This window comes from Phoxinus phoxinus (assembly GCF_949152265.1).
Source record: "Phoxinus phoxinus genome assembly, chromosome: 6".
NCBI lineage: Eukaryota > Metazoa > Chordata > Actinopteri > Cypriniformes > Leuciscidae > Phoxinus > Phoxinus phoxinus.
The window spans coordinates 18,340,411-18,363,560 of NC_136881.1; the positions used below are offsets into that span (position 1 = coordinate 18,340,411).

Below are 23,150 nucleotides of genomic sequence, written 5' to 3' on the forward strand. Positions count from 1 at the left end.
TCTATTACTTGTGAAAATTATCTTGTTATTTCAACAATATACAGGATTTCTTAATATCACTCATGCCATGTGCTCTCCTGTTATTCACTACATGTAGAGCAGTGGCCATTTGAGCAACAACAACAACAACAACAACAAAAAAAATCACAACACCCTCACTCAACCCCATTACTTTTTTCGCCACGAAGTGCACGCACATGCAAAAAAACACAAACACACACATCAAAAAAGCACACAAGTTGTGTTTTATTTTGATGACCTATTTTTAATGTTCTAATCTAATGCATACTATTTTATTGTTGTTTTTCCTGCAGTCAGGTTAATAAAACTTGAGTTGCAATTGCAATTTATATCTGAATACAAAATACAAAAATGTGAAAGTCCAAATCGTACCGGTTTCGTGGAATGACTCGTATATACATACACATATATATATATACATATATATATATATATATATATATATATATACGTGGCTAGGATATATGGATATATATATATATAAATAATTATACACACACACACACACACACACGTATGTGCGGCTAGGATATAATCTCCCAACTTTTTTCACAGGGAAATTAAGATCAGAGTTTGCAGTGGATCTCTCAGCCAAGAGGGAGCCAGAAACACTAGACATACTATCATGGACCCTTGAGACACATTGACAGCCACTTAATCTTATCTGCAAAGAAAGGCTCAGACTGTGAGATTACTCGCACGTAACTTTAACAAAGCGGTGAGTGTACCGGTATGAATTAAGAATTAAATATATTAATTAAAATAATACATTTCAATGATACTTATTATCAGGTGGTTCTTTGACATGGCAGGATAAGGGGGAAGATGCTCTGGAACAGCCTTCCTGATAATATATTTGGGGTTTATACACATTCTCCCAGTTTAAATCTAGATTAAAGACATCTCTTTAGCCAAGCATCCACAAAAAAAAAAAAAAAAAAAAAAAAAAAAAAAAAAACTCATACGAAATAACAGTGGTATACGCTAAAGAATGTTAAGTTGTTTCAACCCAATTTTGGGTGAAATATGGACAAACCCAGCCGTTGGGTTACATTTTTAACCCAAATTTTGGGTTTGTCCATATTTCAACCAAAATTGGGTTGAAACAACCCAGCATTTTTTAGAGTGTACAACGTACTCCAGTTCAGATCAAAACTATCTATTGCTTGAAATGTTACGAACAGCAGCTACGCCAAGTATTTTCAATTTGCTTTTCTATTTCTACCTCGAGATGCCCATCCTGAGGTAACTAGAGATTACGGCAGCTCCAGATTGGATCTAGCCTCTTACGAAGATTTCAGATGACCCAACACCTGTGAAGAGATGATGCCAACCCCTGCCAGGACTTCAGATGATGCCAACTCTGAATCAACATACACAACTGCCAAATTTTCTATAGCCTATATTACCATTATGAGTTCATTGTTTCTGCCTAAAATTAATAGGCATGTACATGTTAGCCAACTGCATGATTTGTATTATCTTATAACTATACATTTTTAATATATGGACATGATGGACACATTTGATAACGGATACCGGTAACTCTAAATGAAACATGCATTTTCTGTAAAGTGGTCATATAATCTATGATGTTATTATAAGAAAAATTAAATGTGCTACATTTCAAACGGGCCTTAATGAATATTTTATGTTAATCTCATAAATTAAAAATTCTCCAAACTTTAATTTGTAATAGCTATATGGCCTATACTGACTCCTATTCAATTTGATCTGTTCTGCTGCTACAGTACCACAAATGTGCTTTATTGGCATTACAATTGCAATGTATTGCCAAAGCATGTCTAGTGGTTACAGTGAAACTAACAGATGGAGAAAAAAAAAAAAAAAAACGAAAAGAAAAAGTTTCAAAAGAAAAACAACCATTTTAGAATATGACCTATTTATATTTATTTATAATTCAGTGTGCTGGGTGTTTGTGAGCACATCACTGATTTGTCAACGACTCCCTTTTTTTCCTGACAGATCGCTAGTAAAATACAATCTCTTTTTTTCACCTAATAAATATTGAAGTTGTGCATTATTGTTTAACTTTCTGAAGTAAGGGCAAATTATTTCCAATTTTGGATAGAATTTCCTCAATTTCATCTGAATTCATGCTCTCTACAGTAAATACAGTTTGGAGAGTTACTTTGAATGGAGGGAGAGAGAGAGAGAAAGAAAGAAAATATATACACTGTAAAAAAAATTGGCAGATATTTTACTTTTATTTATTTATAATTTAACACATTTTTCCTATTATTACCATCCAACACTTTCAATAAACAGTAAAAGTTCTGCCGAGCAACTGTTATTTTACAGATTATTTAATTACAATTAAAAACCTTCAATAAAGTGTTAAATCATGCTCAAGATTGTAAATTAACAGTTTAATTTTGGAAGAAAAAATTAAAAGTCTGCACAAATATGCTTTACAAAACTGAATTTATTTTTTGAAGAAATACAGTACAAAGTTGAAATGAAATCCATTTAACATTTAAAATACAGATTATCAGTAGAATATACAATACATTTGAATACAAAGTTGAATGAAATATTCTCAACTTACAACTGAAGAAATACAAAACTGACACATCTACAGATTTTTCACTTCCACAACACTATTGATTCTAAAACCAACACATCTAATTTTTCACTTCCACACCACTATTGATTCTAAAACCGTTTCATTATTCAGATGTAAATTTACATCAACAATTTCTTGACAAACAGTTCTTCAGAACCCCCAGGAGGAACTGAATAACTACAAATACAAAGGCATTTCTCCATGTGCCTAATCTTATCATTTAGGGTTACGATCAAGATGAGGTCATGATTTCATGTTATAAAACGGTGGACAAAGGAACAAATTATGGGGTTTGCTGTTAGCTTTGTATTTTATCCGGTATTCTCCAAAACAGTTTTATATTGTTTTCCACAACATTCTACTGATCCCTGTGGGCTCCATATATGGAAATAAAATAATGACAAATATTTTTGAAACAAAAAGCTTGTTGAATAGCACTACTTGAAAAAAAATATATGTGCAAATAGGCTATATGTGCATTGTATTTTTAGGGCTTGCATTTTTATGGGCTGAAATTCAACATGGTTGTATATTTAAGCGGTGAATATTTCAATTCAAAGCATTTCACATGTTTTCATTATTAAAAATTTAATAATCCATATTAACCTCTCAGATTTCCCTTCCAAAATATGAATTGTTTAAAAAATACAACCATAATCTCCATAGCTGTAAATCGACCTCACCAGCAGGGGGTGCAAGCGGCTGTTGACGAAGAAAACTAGAGCAACGGGTGAGAGCCATTCATTCAGAAAAACGGATTTACAGAAATGGAGCAAGCGGTAAGTATTTGTGATTATTATTAGGGCCAAGGCCAATATATATACACACGCACGCACGCACACGTGTAAGTAAATGTACAAGTAAAACATCTGCACCAGAAGTGACACAGCAGATAAAGAGCAATCCTCCTCCAAGTGGCCATAACTTAGCCAGATCCTTAATGCATCAGGGGGTAAAAAAACAAAACACACACAAAAAACAAAACACTATGATTCACTGAAAAGTCCTAAAAAAGGAGCTTTTTTAGCTCCAGATTATGTCAAAAGACACCTGCTTTGTCAGCTATATCTAAAACATGTTAGCACAGAGTTTTGTCTGATACCCAAAACAACTATGATTTTAGTTTGATTAAAAGGTTTCATATGTCACAACATGTTGATGAATTAAAAAAATTCCCCTAACAGATGTCAGTCCAATTAGAAAAATGTGAATTACCAAAAGGAGGAATATGAGGATTCATAACAATGGACACCTTTTTCCAGATGTATCATAGCAAGGTAAACACAGCTGTACCAATTTTTGTACCAAGAAAAATGGCAATTTGTACAACAACTGTGTGTGAATGGACAAAACACAAAATTGTCAAAAAAGTCTGTTTTCTGTCAGTTTTTTTCTTGATGAGTATTCTCATAAGCAGTCTTAAATGAGTTAAGTCTTAAATGAACGTAAAGAGTTGTGAGAAAATCAGCTTCATGTGCATGATCAGGTCTTAAAAATGACAGCTGTCAGCTGCAGGCTGTCATTTAAAGGATAGGGACATACGGGGCACGGTATTTACGGTCTTAACGTTAGTATGGCATGAATACTCACTTCCTCTGATGATCATGTGTCAGAAGACTTTCATTCCCAAAACTTCTGGATCATGAGGGGGAAAACCATGGGGAAAACACACACACAAATTAATATAAATTTGTTTAAAAAAAAACTAGGGATGCTCAGATCGATAAAACGCAGATCGATATTGGCCGATAATCACATTCAATGACTGGATCACTAAATTTGGCTACACAAAAAATCGTGCAAATTGATGACTTAAAACCGTAAAAATAGCTGCAGACGCACAGCGCATCCCTGAAGTGCCAGCCTCATCAGCCCTGTGCAGGCCTCATCGACACCATCAGCCATCGGCACTGATCCTCAACAAACTCGTCTCCATACCGGCGTGATGACTCCGACTTCCAACCAGATGGAACTGGATAAATGCTCTGAATGTTCTGATCCAATCTGACTTCTGACCTGTAATGCTGCCTGAATCATGAACATACACTGTTCGCTCATTGGCTAGAGGAGAACTGCCCCCCGACTGAGCCTGGTTTCTCCCACGGTTTTTTTCTCTCCGTTCGGTCACCTGATGGAGTTTTGGTTCCTTGCCACTGTGGCCTTGGCTTTTGGCTTGCTTAGTTAGGGACATTTAATATTCAAAAATATTATTGATCTGCCTTACTTAACGTGGGCGATGACAACATTTTCTTCTAGAAACAAACTTTGTTGTATTATTTTCATGTTATCACTATGAAGCTGCTTTGATACTATATACATAAAGCTGACTTGACTTGACATGTAAACAGTAGCCATACAGAATGCCATACATTCTGCTCAGTAACTTTGCAAAACATTAGTAAACCATAATTTAAAAATGCACATCTTTATTTAGAGCAGGTTGTCTTGATTCAAACGAGCCCACACATACCATAACTAGATGCATAGATCTTGAGAAAATCCTCATGGAGTGACATGACATGCTGTTTGTCTAAAGCTAAGACTTGTGGGATCTGCACGTCACGATCCTGACGCAAACTTTCCAACGGCATTTGAAATTTCAACCAATGGAAACTGGATCTTGGGTATGGTGGGTAGTAGGGCTGGGCATTGCAAGTTTGTAGTGGCGCTTTTCCACTGCATGGTACGGTACGGTTCGGTACGGCACGGCACGCTTGATATTATATGTATTTTTTATAACCAATATAGAATGAGGCAATAATACCGTTTATATCGAAATACAGTTTGATAAGAGCGCATCTGAAAAATAGCAGAGCACACAGAGTGAGTTGCTACACGGAAAGTGCATACTCCAATTTGACCTAAACAGGAGACATGCTTATATTAAGGGCTTCAAAATAACTTGTAATATATAGTTAAATAGTTTAATGCGGCTTGCCCCGAGAGATACTCTGACTGATACAGGTTGCCTATATAACTTCCATTTCACAGGTATATTCTCAATCTAACAAACATCACAAATGTTAGAAAGTCATGCAAATATTTCCATTTTGCTGTCAGGAGTGGATGAGCCTTCAGCAAGCATCCGCTAGACTTCACAGACGTCAGAGAACGAGCGCGCCAAACAAACAGAGCACAATAGAATGAGTGCAATAATTCAGAGTAAAATAGCCTACAATGTAAACAATTGTAAAAATGTAATGTTAGAATGTAATGTGATGTGATTTTTTTGTACATAATAGCATATATAATAGCATAGCTTACATGGTTACATTCACTATTTGTTTATAGCCTTCAATATTACATTTTTTTGTAAGACAACATTGGGCAGGGAGTGAAATAACATTAAATGTTATAACGTACACTTTTTAAAATATATATAGTTTATCCAAATAGAAAAAGTTAAGGGTGAGAAGTATGTCCACATACAGATATTTTTTTTGGCCATATTATCACCCAGCCTTAATGTGTTGAGACCAATCAGACAACGTGTAAAAATGTTTAACATCATGAACATTCTTCATTCATAAGGTTCTTTATTCCTCATTAATGCACGCTTATTTCAATAACCAAGTAACACTGTGCTACGCGGATATATTTACATTTCGCGATATAAAAATGTATTAACACACAGCCTCCTAACAAATCACAGTAACAGAAACTGGTAGGACATAAAAATGTGCAAATATCGCAATTAGCATCTCACTTTAATGCACTACATCTTGATGTAACTAGAAATTATATATAATAAAAGGTATTTCCCCTCTGCAGTTTGCAATATGTCCATTAGCCATTGTAAATCTTTGTCTTTATGTATACGGCCCTTTACTGTATTGCAGTGTTACACAAACTGTTGGTTAATCCCTTGTCCACAGTAACACTTATTTTCAAACAGTGCCATAATTGACCCTTCGCTAAGCCCCGCCCTCCTTAGTTACTGTTGCTACGCATGACAAGCTTTCGCGCCTCCACGTCTAGCTACAGTATGCATGCACCAGTGTCAGACATTCCCAAGGAGATAATTAGTCATTTGTGGCAAACAGGTGAAATATCAGAGAGCAAGACATAAGGGAATGCAGTATGCATTTAAGGGATATATCCACGACATGAAAACCGATTAGAGAATCATTTAATCAAAATTGAAGCTAAAGTTGGTCCCAGCTGCAAGCAGCAGCCGCCTCATACGCTGACCATTCAAATGGGAAACACAGAAATTGAGGAACAGCTATGTTCATGGACAGCAGGGTAAGTGAAATGTTATCTAATAATTATCATCTAATAATTATAAATCAAACAGCTTATCCATACATCTTGTGGAATAAAAACACTGGGAGAGCCGCGATCAGATTGGGGTAAAGTTACTCAGGGGTAGGCCGTCGATTGACAAAATGCTGAAATATATTTTAAAGTATGTTAGTGTGACTTCGTCTTGCCTTTAATAGTCTTATTTTACGTTCAAATATATGCATTATGAAAAAAAATTAAAAAAAGTTGTGAATGGGGTCTCCCACTGCTTGATCCACGCGCTCAGCATTTCTTTCCTTGGCTTTTAGGTTTCGGGAAGGAAAAAGATTCCACCCCACCGTCCAAACTTTTAGAATACCGGGTATCAGATTTGCACAATCCATATGCACAACGCTTCGGCATGTCTCCCTCGCTCGCGCCTAGTTACGGTTGCTAAGCCACGATTGGCCAGTGGCGGTTTTTAGGCGTGGCTTAGCGAAGGGTCAAATTGTACAAGGTAGCGGTACAACATTTGTCTACAGACTTATTTAACAGCATAGATACTTCAAGCTGTTGACTGCAGTGGTTATGCCGTCATAGCATTCGTGATATGGGACTGAGTAAACAGTCTAAAAAGCTAGTTCACAAGTTTTCGTTTCACGGTAGAAAGTGACAGTCTGTGATGTATTTTAGTTATTCAGAAGTGAAGTCAATGTCTGTATGGATTGGCCCTAAGCCAAAGCTATGTTCCGTTATGACAGTGTTGGCCTTGCTGTCTGACTAATTCAAAAATAATTGAGCAGTTTGATTGTGCATGTATTCATTTCAAAACTGTAGTCAGTGCTTGCAGCAGCATGATGGCTCAGTGGTTAGTAATGTCTCCTCACAGCAAGGTCTTCCCAAAATACCAACACATCCACATTTTTGACAAACTGAGGACTCTACTAAATTGTCCATATATGAATGTGTGTTTTTCACACATTGCATGCAGGGAAACATTCCAGTATTGTTTAAAAACAAAACTTTTTCTCAGGGTTTCTCACACACACTGTGTCATGCTTTGAAATGACCATATGATATGTACATTAACAAATGCATATTCTGATCAGATAACATAACCAATACTTTTAAGAATGTATGCCATCATGAGTGTGTTTGTGAACGTTAATGGGTGGTTTTGGGGGAGTTTGAGCTAGTAAAGATGTGTGCTTTTCTCATCTTTATTCACATTTTCCTTAAAGCAATTTGGATCAACTGTTGTGTGGCTGGGCAGAGGCCTAAAAGTTTCAAGCTGGAGAGCAGAGCTGCGGAGCTCGCACCGAGGGCAAATATTGACTGCAAAGGGGGCGTTTGAGACCAAAAATGACAAATGGGATACCCTACGGTCCCATAGACTTAACGAACACGCACACGTGGCAGCCACAGTAAGTCCACAAGACTGAAAAGTGTGCAATTTTTTGATGTAAAAACAAAAGGCAATAAAAAAAAAAAAAGTACGGTATATTTGTTTCCAGAATATAAAAGTACACCTAAATATAAAAATAATACGATTACGAATACTTTCTGTAAAATTAGGATTTTTTTTTATACATGTTTAAACCCAAACGCTTAAATCAGGGCTTGCCAAAGGTTTCGGATCAACCTTGTTACCTGGAAAGCTACAGACTAAATGGCATTCACATGAAGCCCAATGTGACAGCAGCACAGAAGAGAAATTTCCACCCCCACCCTCCAGTCAGGCGGTCTTAAAATATCCCCCTGAGTCTGTGCCTCCTGGATTACAACCACCAAAGATTAACGTTTTATAAATAGAACAGATAGATGGACAAATGAAGGAGGTTATGGGAGGATGTCCTCCCTTGATTTGTGATTGTCTGCATGGCAGAGAGGGACACGCATCCCTTTGGCAGGACGGACAGTTCCTGCGAGGCTGTATCTCTCTTCTACTATTATTATTATGTGTGTGTAATTAATGGCAGCTGAGAAAGCTCATGCATAAAGATGGCTAAAGGAGGCATGCGTCTGTTTCCTGAACAGATATTATTGTGTGCTCTAAATGCTAGATAATGTTTTAATTAATAAAATCATTCTTAACCAATAGTATCTAAAAAATTAAAATAAACTTTGCAAAAGTAAAACATGTTGGAACAAACAGCAAAAAAAAAAAAAACTGTAAAATAATGATTAATGGCTGGTGAAAGGGAACATTTTTTAAGAATGAATTGGAATTCAAACAGACATGTAAAGGGAAATAGTACTCAAGAGTCAGCTAAATCCAGGGGACACACTGTAAACAAGCATGTGGGGACATGGGAGCCCTTGCTGGAGTGCATGTATGACAATGCTGAAGGTAACAGAAGCACTGAATACAGGATGACACAGCAGTGATCATATGGTGACATTCATATACATTCAAAAAGAAAGATGAGATCATGATTGCTTCAAACCTAATATTAATAAAATACCAAGGACAAGTGCCTGCATGGGTCAATCCAGAGTCATTTTGATGCTATGGGAAATCTGAAATGTTATTGTGATAGTGATGTAATTTTTAAGCCTCAGCCATTACGTAATAGCAGGATGAGCCCTTGCTAGGGATGGGCAACGATTAATCGCATCCAAAATAAAAGTTTGTGTTTAAATAATATATGTATGTGTACTGTGTATAATTATTTTGTATATATAAATATATACACAAGCATGTATTTAAGAAAAATGTGAATTTATATATAAAATATTTATATATAATATAAATGTATAAATATAAACAGGCAAATAGTTCTTAAATATATTATATATATATATATATATATATATATATATATATATATACACGTGTGTGTATTTATATATACAAAATAATTATACACAGTACACATACATAGACTATATTATTTAAACACAAACGTTTATTTTGGAAGCGATTAATCACGATTAATATTTGCCCATCCATAGCCCTGGCATGTAGGCCTAGTATCTTCAGACTACAACTAAGTGATGATTTGGAGATGAATATAGAATAGAATAGATAATCAAGGCTAATAGAAAGTTAGTTTGTATAGTATATTCTATTTGGGATCAGACAAAATTATCTCCCCCATTTAAAAATCAAATAAGGAAGTCTGGAGCTGAATTGATGATGAGATGGTGTATGTTATGTGCTAGTTTTTGGAGCAACATGTAGCCTAGTATGTTCATCTTTAACAAGTCAATTATGTTGTATTTTGTTGATGGGGAGTTTAAAAGGATGGAAATCTACCAAGATATCAAAGATGAAACCAGAGGCAGAAGAGATTAGTGATGTTCTCATTTGTAACACAACAAGTATGTTTCATATGTCCTATCCATTTACTGCATTAGCCCACAAGGCCTTCAACAATCTTCTTCTATACAAGACAAAACAGTTTGTACCCTAACAATGGAGCATTCCTTAATTTAATATAGATATTTGCCACACAAGCAAGTTATTGTGAAACAAATACTGTAAGCATATTAGGGGGCTTGAAGCGACATGGCTTTAATGTGTCCAAAGTGTTATACATAAATAGAAAATGGTCGAAAAATGTACACACAGTGCTATTAATTTAAAGTGCATTGAATTTGGTTCTGACAGTGCACTGAAACTATTAATTCTAAATAACAAATATTGCATTTTGCAATCCTGGTGTGACTATCTGGGATAGGTTCTTCTTGGTTTACTTTTAAATAAAAAGCAAGTAAAAAAATCGAATGATTTAGTCAAAAAAAAAGTAGCTCTTTTGCTTTCGACTGAAATCCAACACAGTTCCTAAAAGTTAACAAACATCCTTAAAATCAAACACTGCAATAAACCCAACAATATTCAGAATTACTCTACATGACTTTTCGTAAATGGTTTCTAAATATCTCTAGAATGTTGATGGTTTCATGCTCTTTGCAGCCAAAAATACACAGCACAAAGCTCATGGTGGTCAGCACAAACAATGTTTTGTTTGTCCTCATTTCAAGTGAACAATGTGGTTTCATGTTTTATCTTCCTTTTAGCTTGCATGGTTTTGTTCATGGCTTTTGAGGTCTCACAACCTGGATGTCGCCATTTGCACTTTTTCCACCAACCCTATAAGAACTAAAAACCTATGAATCACAAAATATGGCAGCCTATTCTAATGCAAGAATAAGTTGTGGCCAGGGTTTTTCAAAGCGTTCCAAATCAGAGGTTAGTAGTGTTGCCTATACAACCATGGCCCTGTCCCAAATGGCACACTCCGGACTTGTGGACTTCCTCAGAGTCCACACTTTGCTGACGTCATGTAGTGCAGACCTAAAGGGCCCTTGGCGCGAGTCCACGAGGGCGCATTGAGAGGTATTTTTGGGACAGACTCGATCGTCACGCCGGAAATAGGAAGACGGTCCGGTTGTTGTTTAAATATTATATTTCTACATTTATATATGACTCAGTAAAGCCCTGACATTCGGTTATATTTATTTAATGAATCATAATGTGATCGTAGCCTATTATTCAGCAAGCTATTTATGTTTATAAAATATAAATATATATTTATATTTATGTTTGAGATATCAACCACTGGTTGATGACCATAATGTTTGTATAAACTGTAGGTAATAACTGGTAAAATGTACACATAGGTCATAAAAACCATAATGATATTTACACTTAAATATTTTCTTCTCATCCATGTTAACGTGAGCGAAAGCTCCTCCCATTCGTTGTCTGATTGGCCTTTCGCAAATTCGCGAGGATTCCTGGGTAGTTAAAGTGCGTGAAGCCTGCATCTATGCGGGCTTCGCGGAAGACCGCTTCAAGGGTACAAAGGGGGCGCTGCTGAGCACACTTCAGAGCGTTAAAGTGATGAATGGGACGGCCTACGGACTCGTAGACTCAGCGAGCACGCGCAATTTAAGTCCACGAGACCGAAAGTCCACATCAAGTGCGCCATTTGGGACAGGGCCCATGAGCGCTCCGACTGACCTAAGAAACGTTTTAGTACGCAGTTATTAATTATGTGTGCCCCATATTTCTGTCGACTGAACCTGCGATGGCAATCATTTGTGAATTAATCAATTTCTTTAGTTGGTGCTACAATGAATTTGCCAAACGGTTTTGCAAAACGTTCAATTCGGATTCGTTCAGACTGCTCACTCTCACTCCTGTGAAACTGACAGTATCAAGATTACTAAAGGACAAACAGCGCTAAATTAATTCGATATTCACCTACAAACAAAAGGCTATTTTTTGGAAGGAAACATTGAGAAAATTCAGCTGCTGCTGCTCTGTGACACGTAAATAGGTGGCCATTCACCCCAAAAATTTGTTTGAAAAAAAAAAACCCCCCCTGTGCACACCCTCAGATAAAATCCTGCAGGCATCCCTGGAGATTAGAACAAAATTCCAACAGGCCCAGCTAGGCTACATGGGACACTGACTGACAGACCAAAACACCACTTTTTAAGATAATGTCTATAGAATTACCATATAATTAACCCTAAGTTGGCTTATAAAATCTTAAAATAGTAAGCCTATTGGGATAGTAGAGAAGATTTTATAAACCCCATCACCTTCACCACTATAAGTGTCTAGAAGCACTTTCAAATGAACAAATTCTCTAAAAAGCAATGCAATGCTTTTTTCCCCCAATGACAAATGTATTAATTTAGTCCTAACTACAAGATCACCTGTATAACACTATAAAAGACATTCTATCCTGAAGGTACTATTTTAGGATATAAGGATATTTTAGTATAATCTGCTTTCTACAATTTGAGACAGCATTTATGTCAGAGACTTCCCATGGGATGCTTAGAAATCCTGTATTGGTAGACACTAAACAGCTCACCTGTTAATTTAATAATATTTTTAAAATAAGAGAAACTGGTAGATATATTATAGATAGCGAATCGATGATGCTGAACATTATTTTACACCGGTCCAACGGTCCAATTCACTAAGATACAATTCATCAAAAGAATGAACCATAAGAGACTAAAGAGCAAATAAAATAAAATATGTATCATCCTTATGGTGTTAAAATATCCTTGTTTGCATTGCTCATTAATAAAGATATACTAGTTAACAAAAATATATTGTCCATGTCCAGGATTATTTTAAAAACACTGGCTTGCCAAGTGTGTTGTATAGCTGACAATTTAAATAGGAAAAACACTGTAGTGAACAATGTCTAGAATTTGTAATAGAGAAAGAATAAAACATCAGCCACGTTTGAGACAGACGATGTGGTGCATAAACAACGCCTTTACATCAAAGAAAGCAAGAGAGAGAAGCTAAAGAAAGGCTCACACTTCTACACTTTAAAGTACAATACTGTAGGAGAACAGATAACACAGAGAATGACTGATTGTGACGATCTCAACTCGCAAATCCAAGTTTTCATCCATCCCCAAATACCCAACGGTGAGCAGGAGGCAGATAATCTCTGATCTTTCGCTTCAGTCTTTTGCATTACACAACACGTGATAAAAAAAAATGAAAAAAAGCGTGGTAGCTGAATGGCAATTTAACTTTATAAGCAGGCTCATTGTATTACAAGCTAGAATTATCAGGTTAAACAACAAACTACATTTTATTAAATTGAAGTACATTTCCAAAACAAAACGTCAGTATAACTACAAACATACATGTTTAGACAATTTACATGAAATCTCTCTTCTCTTTTATGTAAATATTATTCTGGACAAGGAAAAGCCAGAAGGCATGTAGAGAAACTATGTGCTATATAAGCATAACACTTTTCACTATAGAAGCAAATTTCCAAGAATAAATAATGCAGGTGAAACAGGATAAACCTGCCTCTACAACTGAAAGGAGATAAATAAGGGAAGAAGAGAAAAACCCATTCCACCAAACAGGCACTATACTTTGTCACGACTGCAAGACTGCATAAAGATTGTGTGTAAAGTACACAGCAAGCTGTGAGAAGGAGCAGTGTGTTTGAGGAACCATCTGTTCTAAGAGCAGCTCTGAGTCATGCCACCCTCTCCACTGCGCAGCATGCACTGATGATGTCAGAGCCAGACGATTGGTCAGAATGAGGCAGATTATGTTGTTTAATATCAGGCAGCTAGATGCAAGTCCGGGTCCACAACTCACAGAATGTCATATTCCTTTTAAAACAGATGGCCTTCAAAAAGATGCAGAGAGCCAGCTGTCATATTAGTTAAACCTTGTCCCTGGAGCCCCCCCCAACAGTGCATATTTTGAATCTCCCCCTCTCTATCTCTCTCTCTTCATTTTATTTTATTTTATATCAAACAAACCTGATTCACATTATCAGGACCGGATTTGAGAACCAAGGTATGCTGGGGTGATGCCTTTAGCATGTGAGAGCAGTGGTTCCAATAGATGCTGCTGTTCCACAGCTATCCTTAAAATGACAGATACTTCCTCCAAAACCTTTGTTGCACAAACTGTTAGCATTCAATGAGATTTTGATTAATGCGAGGGGAAGCTTCAGGCAAGGAGACTAGATGTACAAAACAGACAAGCCCAGGAGTGAATCGGGCTCAACCTAGTCTGATGGCACCAGAACATTGTTAACCAGCTATTAATTATGATTTTATACTCCCATGAAAAAAAATAAAAAGACATAATATAAATTATTTATGATTTTTATTATTATTATTATAAATATATATATATATAAATAAAAGTCCAAGAGCAATAGGTTGCATAGACTTAAAATATAATTGTACAAAATATTAAATTACTATAAGATATTAAACTGAAAAAAAAAAAAAAAAAAAAATCAGAATTAAAATACCATACAGCATTGGACCCTAAACTAAAGGCTATGTGGTGGCTTTAGATCATCATGGATTGTAAGTGTCACAGCATCATGACTGCTTTAGAGGGCATCGAGGTCAATTTAAGGATATAAGCTATTATGTAACAACTCATGTACGCATCTTAAATATTCATGTTCACACGGTGTCATTTTAACGGTGCAAATAACACCTGATAAAAACAGCACGGAAAGGCACTGGACATACATTCATCTGAATTAATTGATTTTCGACGACAGTGACTAGCCTGCTAGTAACAATGTTAGTGCATTTATTTGTTTACCTATACATCATATTACGGTGCGTTCAAAGAAGCACACACTGTTCCGCGTAAAGATCCGCATTACGATTCAGGACACAAGCTGCTCTGTCTGCTGTAGCACTGCAGCAAACCCTTTTTCACGCATACTGGTCAAGAGAATGATGAATTTCATTGCCGTTGCTTCTTACCTGAGTGGCTTTGTGGAATTGTTTCTTCAGTCCCGCTACAGACATGATTCCGATTGGACTAGTGCTAACGCCGTTTGTGATGTGCAAAGATGTAAATATGCTCACAGATACGTGGATGTGAGACGTTCAAAGATACACCCTTGTACACTGGGAATCACCACAAGCGTAGGCTGATTATAGCAGCTGATGATGACGTGGCCGTGACATCACGCGTCAGATACCGCCTCTCTACAGATTAGAGCAGAGCCCCTCCTCCAGGGGGAACCTTCAAGGTTAGTTCAAAAAGCCGTAACGCCAACAGGTAGAAAGAGGCAGGTCTGTTTTACTGGAGGTCAAGGGAGGAGATGCCTAAAAAAAACTGCAAACTGAAAAAATAATCTTCAAGGTTTGCATTAAATGTTTATTTTGGAGTGACCTGTCACTGTTCATTTATTCACTACATTGTGGTGGAACAAATAAAAAAACACAGTTTATTATACCATACAATTAACCTAGCAACCTAAAAATGTCTGTATCCTACACTATTTTCTCATGAATTTGTTTTTATTTCTGAATTGATTTTAATTTCAGATAGAAATACTTTATACATTTGTTTTTATTAATTGTATTTACCGTTACATAATGACATACACACTATATAACTATTATTATGATTTAATGTTCTAGAAAATCCAAAAAGTCAGTTTTGCAGCTGTGGTGGCAAAAACTGCAAACCTCACATACAATACAAGTCAAGTCAAGTCACCTTAATTTATATAGCACTTTTTACAATACAGATTGTTTCGAAGCAGCTTTACAGTGACAATAACAGGAAAATAATGGAACTAAGTTTGTTTTGGTTGTACAGCAGCTGTAGAAGAAAATACTAAATCTGCTCTGGCCACCGAACGGACAGTGAATGAATGATTCAGGCAACATTACAGGTCAGAAATCAGATTAGATGAGAACATTCAAAATATTTGATCCAGTTCCATCTGGGTGAAGATTGTATCCATCACACCGGTATGGAGACAGGTTTGTTGAGGATCTTTGCTACTAGCTGTCAATGAGGCCTACAATACAAACAATAGAAAAAAAGGGAAAAAATAAGTGATATATTATATATAATATATCAGCTCAATTTAGGGACCATGTGTTATTTCTCTTATTCAACACTTTTCAGGGACCCTGTTTCTATATCTATTTTCAGAAAAGAATGATAAACAATTTTGAAAGGTAAATAACAAATACTAATAACACACAAAAAGACTAAAAAATATAATTAGGCCTTCATCATTCTTCAATTGTTGCAAAAAACATGCATTTATAAATCAATTGAATAACCAAAATGGTAACACTTTATTTTGATAGTCCACTTTAGACATTCTACTAACTATAAGTAACTTGGCAACTACAAGTCAATTTATTATCTGAACCCGAACCCTAACACCTAACCCTAACCCTAACCTAACAGTCTACGGACAGTCTATTAGTCAAGTCTTTTATTGTCAGATGCTCAGAACAACACACGGTTAACTGCCACTGAAATTCTTATGACAAGACACAGCATAGTAACCTGACATTACATAACATATAATATACTAGGTGCAAACAGTTAACTAAAGTGACAGTGTATAAATGACTAAAGAAAAGTGAAGAGAGATGGTCATTGTCCATTTAGGAGCCTGATGGCCCTTGGGAAAAAACTGTTATCCAGTCTTTGTGTGCGGGCCAGGATGCTTCGGTATCGCCTACCTGAAGGCAGCAGGGTAAAAAGACTGAAGGATGGATGGTAACAGTCTCTTAGAATCCTGCCCGCTTTCTTGAGGCATTGTGTGTGGTATGTCCTGTAGGGCTGGGAGCTTCCTGTCGATGATGAACTCTGCAGACCTAACCACACTGCATAGGATTTTTCGGTCCCTGTCAATGCAGCTCCCATACCACACTGTGATACAGTCAGTGTGTTCTCAATTGTACATCTATAGAAGTTAGTGAGGATGACTGGGTCCATGCCAAACTTCTTCAGTCTCCTCAAGAAGAATAGGCGTTTCCAGGCCGCTTTGACCACCTTGTCTGTATGAGCAGACCAGGTAAGGTCATTGCTGATGTTGACCCCAAGTAACTTAAAACAGCTAACATTTTCCACTACAGATCCATGTGCAGGGGTACATGCTCCTCCCTCTGTCTCCTCCTAAAGTCCACAATCATCTCCTTAGTTTTGCTGACATTGAGAGAGAGGTTGTTGTCTTGGCACCATGTCACCAGAGTGTCGAACTCTTCTCTGTAGGCTGACTCATCTCCATCAGAAATGCAGCCCACAATGGTTGTATCGTCAGCAAACTTCACGATGAGGTTGGAACTGTGGTTTACTTCGCAGTCATGTGTGAACAGGGAGAACAATAGAGGGCTGAGCACACAGCCCTGGGGCGTGCCTGTGTTGGTGATCAATGTGGATGAGGTGCGGTAACCGATTCTCACCACCTGTGGCCTCCCCGTCAGGAAGTTGTGGATCCACTTACATAGGGAGATGTTTAGTCCCAGGTCCACGAGCTTGGAGACGAGTCTGGAGGGGATGATGGTGCTGAATGCAGAGCTGTAATCAATGAACAGCATTCTCACATACGTATTCCCCTTGTCCAGGTGGGAGAGAGCGGTGTGCATGGTCAGGGCGATAGCATCATCTGTAGACCTATTGGACCGATATGCAAACTGCATAGGGTCCAGAGTGGGGGGCAACGAGGAGCAGATTAATGGTTTGACGAGCCGCTCAAAACACTTCATGGTGATAGAGGTCAGTGCTATTGGGCGATAGTCCTTCATTTCGGTGGCTTTGGTTTTCTTGGGCACAGGGACGATGGTTGGCCTCTTGAAGCAGGTAGGGAGAACAGACAAACTTAGAGAGAGATTGAAGATGTCACTGAAGACCCCCAGCTAATGTAATGTAAACAACACTCACAACGACTGAAGTAAACTCCCGTGGTAAATAAAAGGGTCTAATTTTCACAGTTAGCAGCTCAAGGACCGGAGAGCAGTGAGAGTCCGTTGCCCATAAAGAGTTAATCATAACAGACCCCGAGGCGAAATGAGACGGCCTCGTTTCTTTTTCCTCCATCTTGATGGACGCAACGGATTAACAACAAGGAGCTCGCTGCAGTCCAAGCACTTAATGTTACTCCGGAAAGTTGAATAAAAGTTTGTGAGATAATCCTCGCCAAGTGATGACCTAATATCCCGAAATGTCTGCTGGTCGTACTGGATGAGCGACACAGTAGCAGGAAAAAAAACAAGTTGCAGATACAAACATAACAAACAAAACCAGGTTAGTGACGGAGCTCTCGTCAGTGTGGCCACGCGCATCGCGTACACGCGCATTAGTATTACAGCCTACTAATACTCTAATGCGAGTTAGTTGACATGCAGTTGAAAAGTTACGTATAGTTAGTTGAATGTCTTAAGTGGACTATCCAAATAAAGTGTAACCATAACAATTATTAAAACAATTATTCAAATTCTCTAGGTAAGATTATGCCAGCTCCAGCTAGGATCCAGCCTCTTATGAAGACTTCAGATGACCCAAAACCTTTGAATAGATGAAACCCACCCCTGCAAGGACTCCAGAACATCAAACATGGATGAAGATTATACACAATGTTCAGTTTATCATTGCGTTTGCCACAAACGAGACTCCCTCGGTTCCTCCTGCTCACCACCGGATGGAACCCTCTCCTGAATATTAAACCATTTGAACTACATTTCCCACATACCTGGCACTGATTACCTTGCACATGACTTTTATCAGTGGACTATTTAAGGTGCTCTCAGACTCTCCCTCACTGCGAAGTTTTGTATTTACCCTGGTGATCATCTCTGAGCGGTTCTTCCCGTGGATTACTTTTGGACTGTCTATTCTCGTCTTGATTCTTTGCTGCCTGCCCTGGACTATATTTTATACTGGACTGATTTATGTAAGTTTGCTGCCTGCCCTGACCTTACGCCTGTTTCTGGATTACGAGTTGCCTCATCTCTACTGTTGTGTTTGCTGGTGATTGACCCTGATTGTACAACCAAGATTATAATAAAACTGCAAATGGATCCTCACTCTCCTGAAGCTTCATTACAGAAAACTTCACCAACACACGATTTCCACTCAAGGTAACCAACTCACCATTCATCAACATCAGCGAACCCATTTAATTACAGTAACGGAGGAGCTCGTCAGGACGCTACAGAGTTGGCAAAAATCACTTACGAACCCAGCACCTTCTCAACCAAACGTGAGTGTGGACGCTTCTCCACCACCTTCATTCACAGTTAACCCACGTCTGGCTCTTCGTTTTAAGTTTGATGGTAACCCAAATAAAAGTAAGGGATTTCTACTGCAATGTTCATTATTCGTTGATCAACAACACGCTATGTATAGCACCGATGCCAGGATTTCCTTGGTATGCTCACTCCTCACTGGCAAGGTGTTAGAGTGGGTGACGGCGGTTTGGAGAGAGGATGGCACTGCTTTTCCATCGTTTGGTATCTTTCTTCAACGCTTCCGGGAAATATTTGAACACCCGGATGAGAGCTGATGATCAACTAGTCGCGTTGAGCCGGGGCAGGAGTACCGCAGCAGACTATGCTTTGACATTTCGTACTCTAGCAGCACAAACCGACTGGTTGGAGAGCACGCTTAAACTGCTCTTTCGCAAGGGACTCGGCTTGGAGTTGCAATCCGAACTGGCCTGCCAAGGTAAAGGGTGATCGCTGAATCAATTAATCGAGCTAACCATCCAGATTGAAAATCTTGGGCAATCATATATCCACATCAGCTCTCTTAGACTCAGGAGCAGCCGGGAACTTTGTCTCATGAGTTTGCTCAACAACAACAACTCCCACTAATCTCTTGCAACTCTCAATTGGCAGTGGAGGCGCTAGATGGACAGCCTCTCGGTGATGGGAGGGTCCTGGACCCCACCGTGGACCTTCAACTACAGCCCGGGACCCTTCACACTGAGATAATTTGTTTCTATATCATCACATCACCTCATAACCCGGTTGTTCTTGGACTCCCCTGGCTACGTCAACATAATCCCCTCATTACATGGAAGGAAGGTCGGATCATCAAATGGGACCCGTTATGTCACTCCAACTGTTTAACTGGCAGCCCTTCACTCTCCATTCAGACCGTTCCGCTAAAGGACGAACCTGTTCTTTTTCCCCACTCTTCCCATTGAGTATTCCGACCTCGTCAAGGCTTTTAGCAAGACCAAGGCTATAGAACTTCCTCCTTACCGCTCAAGCGACTGTTCCATCGAACTATTTCCAGGGACAACACCACCTAAGGGTCGAATTTCCCCCCCATAACAACCTGAATCAGAAACCATGAAGAACTACATCATCAGTCAGTCAGGAGGGAGTCGCCATGGACGAGAAGGTCAAAGCCATTCTAGACTGGCCACTACCAGTAGCCTTAAAGGAATTACAACGCTTTTTGGGATTTGCTAATTTCTACCGACGCTTCATCAGAAATTTCAGCTCGGTAGCCTCTCCCTTAACCTCTATGACTAAGAGAAATTCATCAAACCTCACCTGGTCAACTACAGCACAGGAGGCTTTCGCAGAACTCAAGTCACGTTTCACATCTGCCCCCATCCTCCATCACCCTGATCCAGAACTCCCGTTTATAGTGGAGGTGGACTCTTTAAATACGGGTATTGGAGCCATCCTCTCACAACGGCATGGATCCCCATCCAAGCTTAACCCAGCCGAACAGAACTATGACGTCGGAAACCGGGAATTGTTGGCCATGAAAACAGATATGGAGGAGTGGCGTCATTGGCTGGATGGGTCGAAACATCCGTTTGTGATTCTAACTGACCACAAGAATTTTTAAAACTTACGATCTGCCAAAAGACTGAATCCCAGACAAGCGAGGAGGGCTCTCTTTACACGATTCGACTTCACCGTTACCTATCGTCCCGGTTCAAAGAACACCAACGCAGATGCCTTATCACGCCAACACGACTGTTTAACTCCCATTAAATTAACGAATGCATCACCTGTAACACAAGCAAACATCTCAGACAGTTACCATCTGGCCTACTGCAACCATTGCCAGTTCCCCACCGACCATGGTCCACTCTTGTCTTAGACTTTATTACCGATCTCCCCAAGTCCAATGGGAATACCACAATACTCACTGTCATAGATCGCTTCTCCAAGGCCTGCCGTTTAAGTCCACTTCCCAAGCTGCCAACAGCATTTGAGACTGCCGAACTCATGTGCAACTTTGTGTTTCGCTTCTATGGCCTTCCTGAGGACATTGTGTCGGGCCGCGGGCCCCAATTCACTTCCAGAGTATGGTCAGCATTATTCCAACAACTCAACATTAGCCTCACTTTAGGATATCACCCACAATCGAATGGTCAAACAGAACGTCTCAATCAGAAGATCACCCGGTTCCTCAGATCCTATTGTCATCAGAACCAAGCAGACTGGAGCCGATTCCTCATGTGGGCTGTGTATGCACAACTCACTCCAGAAACCCTCCACCGACTAACTCCATTCTAATGAGTAATGGGCGTCCAACCTCCCCTATTTCCATGGTCAGGGGAACCTACCGAGGTACCCTCTATCAACGACTGGCTCCAGAGAAGCGAAGACATCTGAAATCAGGCTCACACCCACTTGCTACTTGCTGTCAGGAGGCAAAAAAATATCCAGACTTATAAAACCGTGCGTACGCCAGAACCTGCGCACAATTCACTTTATAAATCCCAGTCAGTGCGCCCATGCGTCTCCCCGGAATAACCATATATGGAGCTTACAACGCCTAGTTTTACTATGCATATCCTCATCTGCATATCATTTGCATATTATTATTCATCGCGTGATAGCATGTTTAACGGTACAATACATTAGGAAAATATGAAATACGGATGTGCCATCACATTACATTAATACAAATCATTTAGTAGCCTATCCTTGCCTTGTTTTTGAATAAATAAATCAAATAGTGTAAAATACATAGTTTTTCTCAATCTTTTCCACTGACCAAATAGTATTTTTAATTGATTTATATTTTTAATGGAAACAGATAGACCTTGTTGTGCATTATATTTCCACAATCTACTGTTATCATGATAAGCAATTATCTCTGTAGTTAAAACATTAAAACACAGCATGTCAAAGGAAAAGTGTTCAAAAGCATTGCATCCACAACAAATATTTATAGGCTATTTATTGAATATAACTTTTATTTTTTTTACTTTTCAGTAAATTTCATGTAGTTTAAGGGTTTAACTCAATTAATGAGATTAATCTAAATGTTTATATCAGAAGTAAAACATGGTTTAAATCATTATTTTATTTAAACTGTTATTGTGAACATGCACTGTATTTATGATTAGGACTCATCTGCCGTTAGATATGCGTCAGTTTCACTAAACGGCCCAACGTGCTCGCTGGCGGGCCATTTTAAGGTGTGGATATTTTCTTCAAGTGATAGGCTTGGTGAGTGAAATTATATTTGTATTATCTTTCTGTATATGTATAATTTTCTTTAGATTTTCGGTCTAAAAGTGACCAAAAAGACATTTAACTCCAGCTCACCATGGGTGTCGCCAAACTGCTCCGTCTCCAAAACGTTCGTACGCATGGCTCAGAGTTTGCGTGTGTCAGGATATACACGAGGACAACAAGGTAAGTTGGATTCAGAAAGCTTTAATATGAGAATGGCAGGTGAGCGTCAGATGAAACGGGCAGATGCAGGATATAATATGCAGAGGAATGATAGTGTGATGATATCTTCCAGAGATATGCTTGGATGTGCAAACCGGTTACTAGGATGTGCAAACCGGGAAACACAGGGAAGGATCACAGGAGAATCGGGGAGTATCCAGGAGGAAACGCATGGTCTTGGGAGAGAAGCAGTAGGTAAGTCTTTATGCTGGAATACTGTGGAATCACACTGGAACAGATGAGTATCAGAATCTGGGAATCACAGAGAGAATGTTAGTAGGTCGGTTCCTAGTTCAAGGTTCGACGAAGACTGGATGAGAAGTGTGCTCTTTTGTAGTGCTCAGTGGTGCTGGATTAGACGACA

The 23,150-nt window shown here is 38.6% G+C and overlaps 1 protein-coding gene across 1 annotated transcript in view; it reads right to left on the reverse strand.

Annotated features, from left to right (window-relative positions):
• Nucleotides 1-15,403, reverse strand: part of sh3gl2a (SH3 domain containing GRB2 like 2a, endophilin A1) — a 30,277-nt gene extending 14,874 nt beyond the window's left edge. Inside the window, exon 1 of the mRNA XM_079615460.1 lies at nucleotides 15,080-15,403. Coding sequence (XP_079471586.1) covers nucleotides 15,080-15,124 — 45 coding nt within the window. The 5' untranslated portion in view covers nucleotides 15,125-15,403. The remainder of the gene's footprint in view (nucleotides 1-15,079) is intronic.
• Between the last annotated feature and the right edge of the window lie 7,747 nt (nucleotides 15,404-23,150).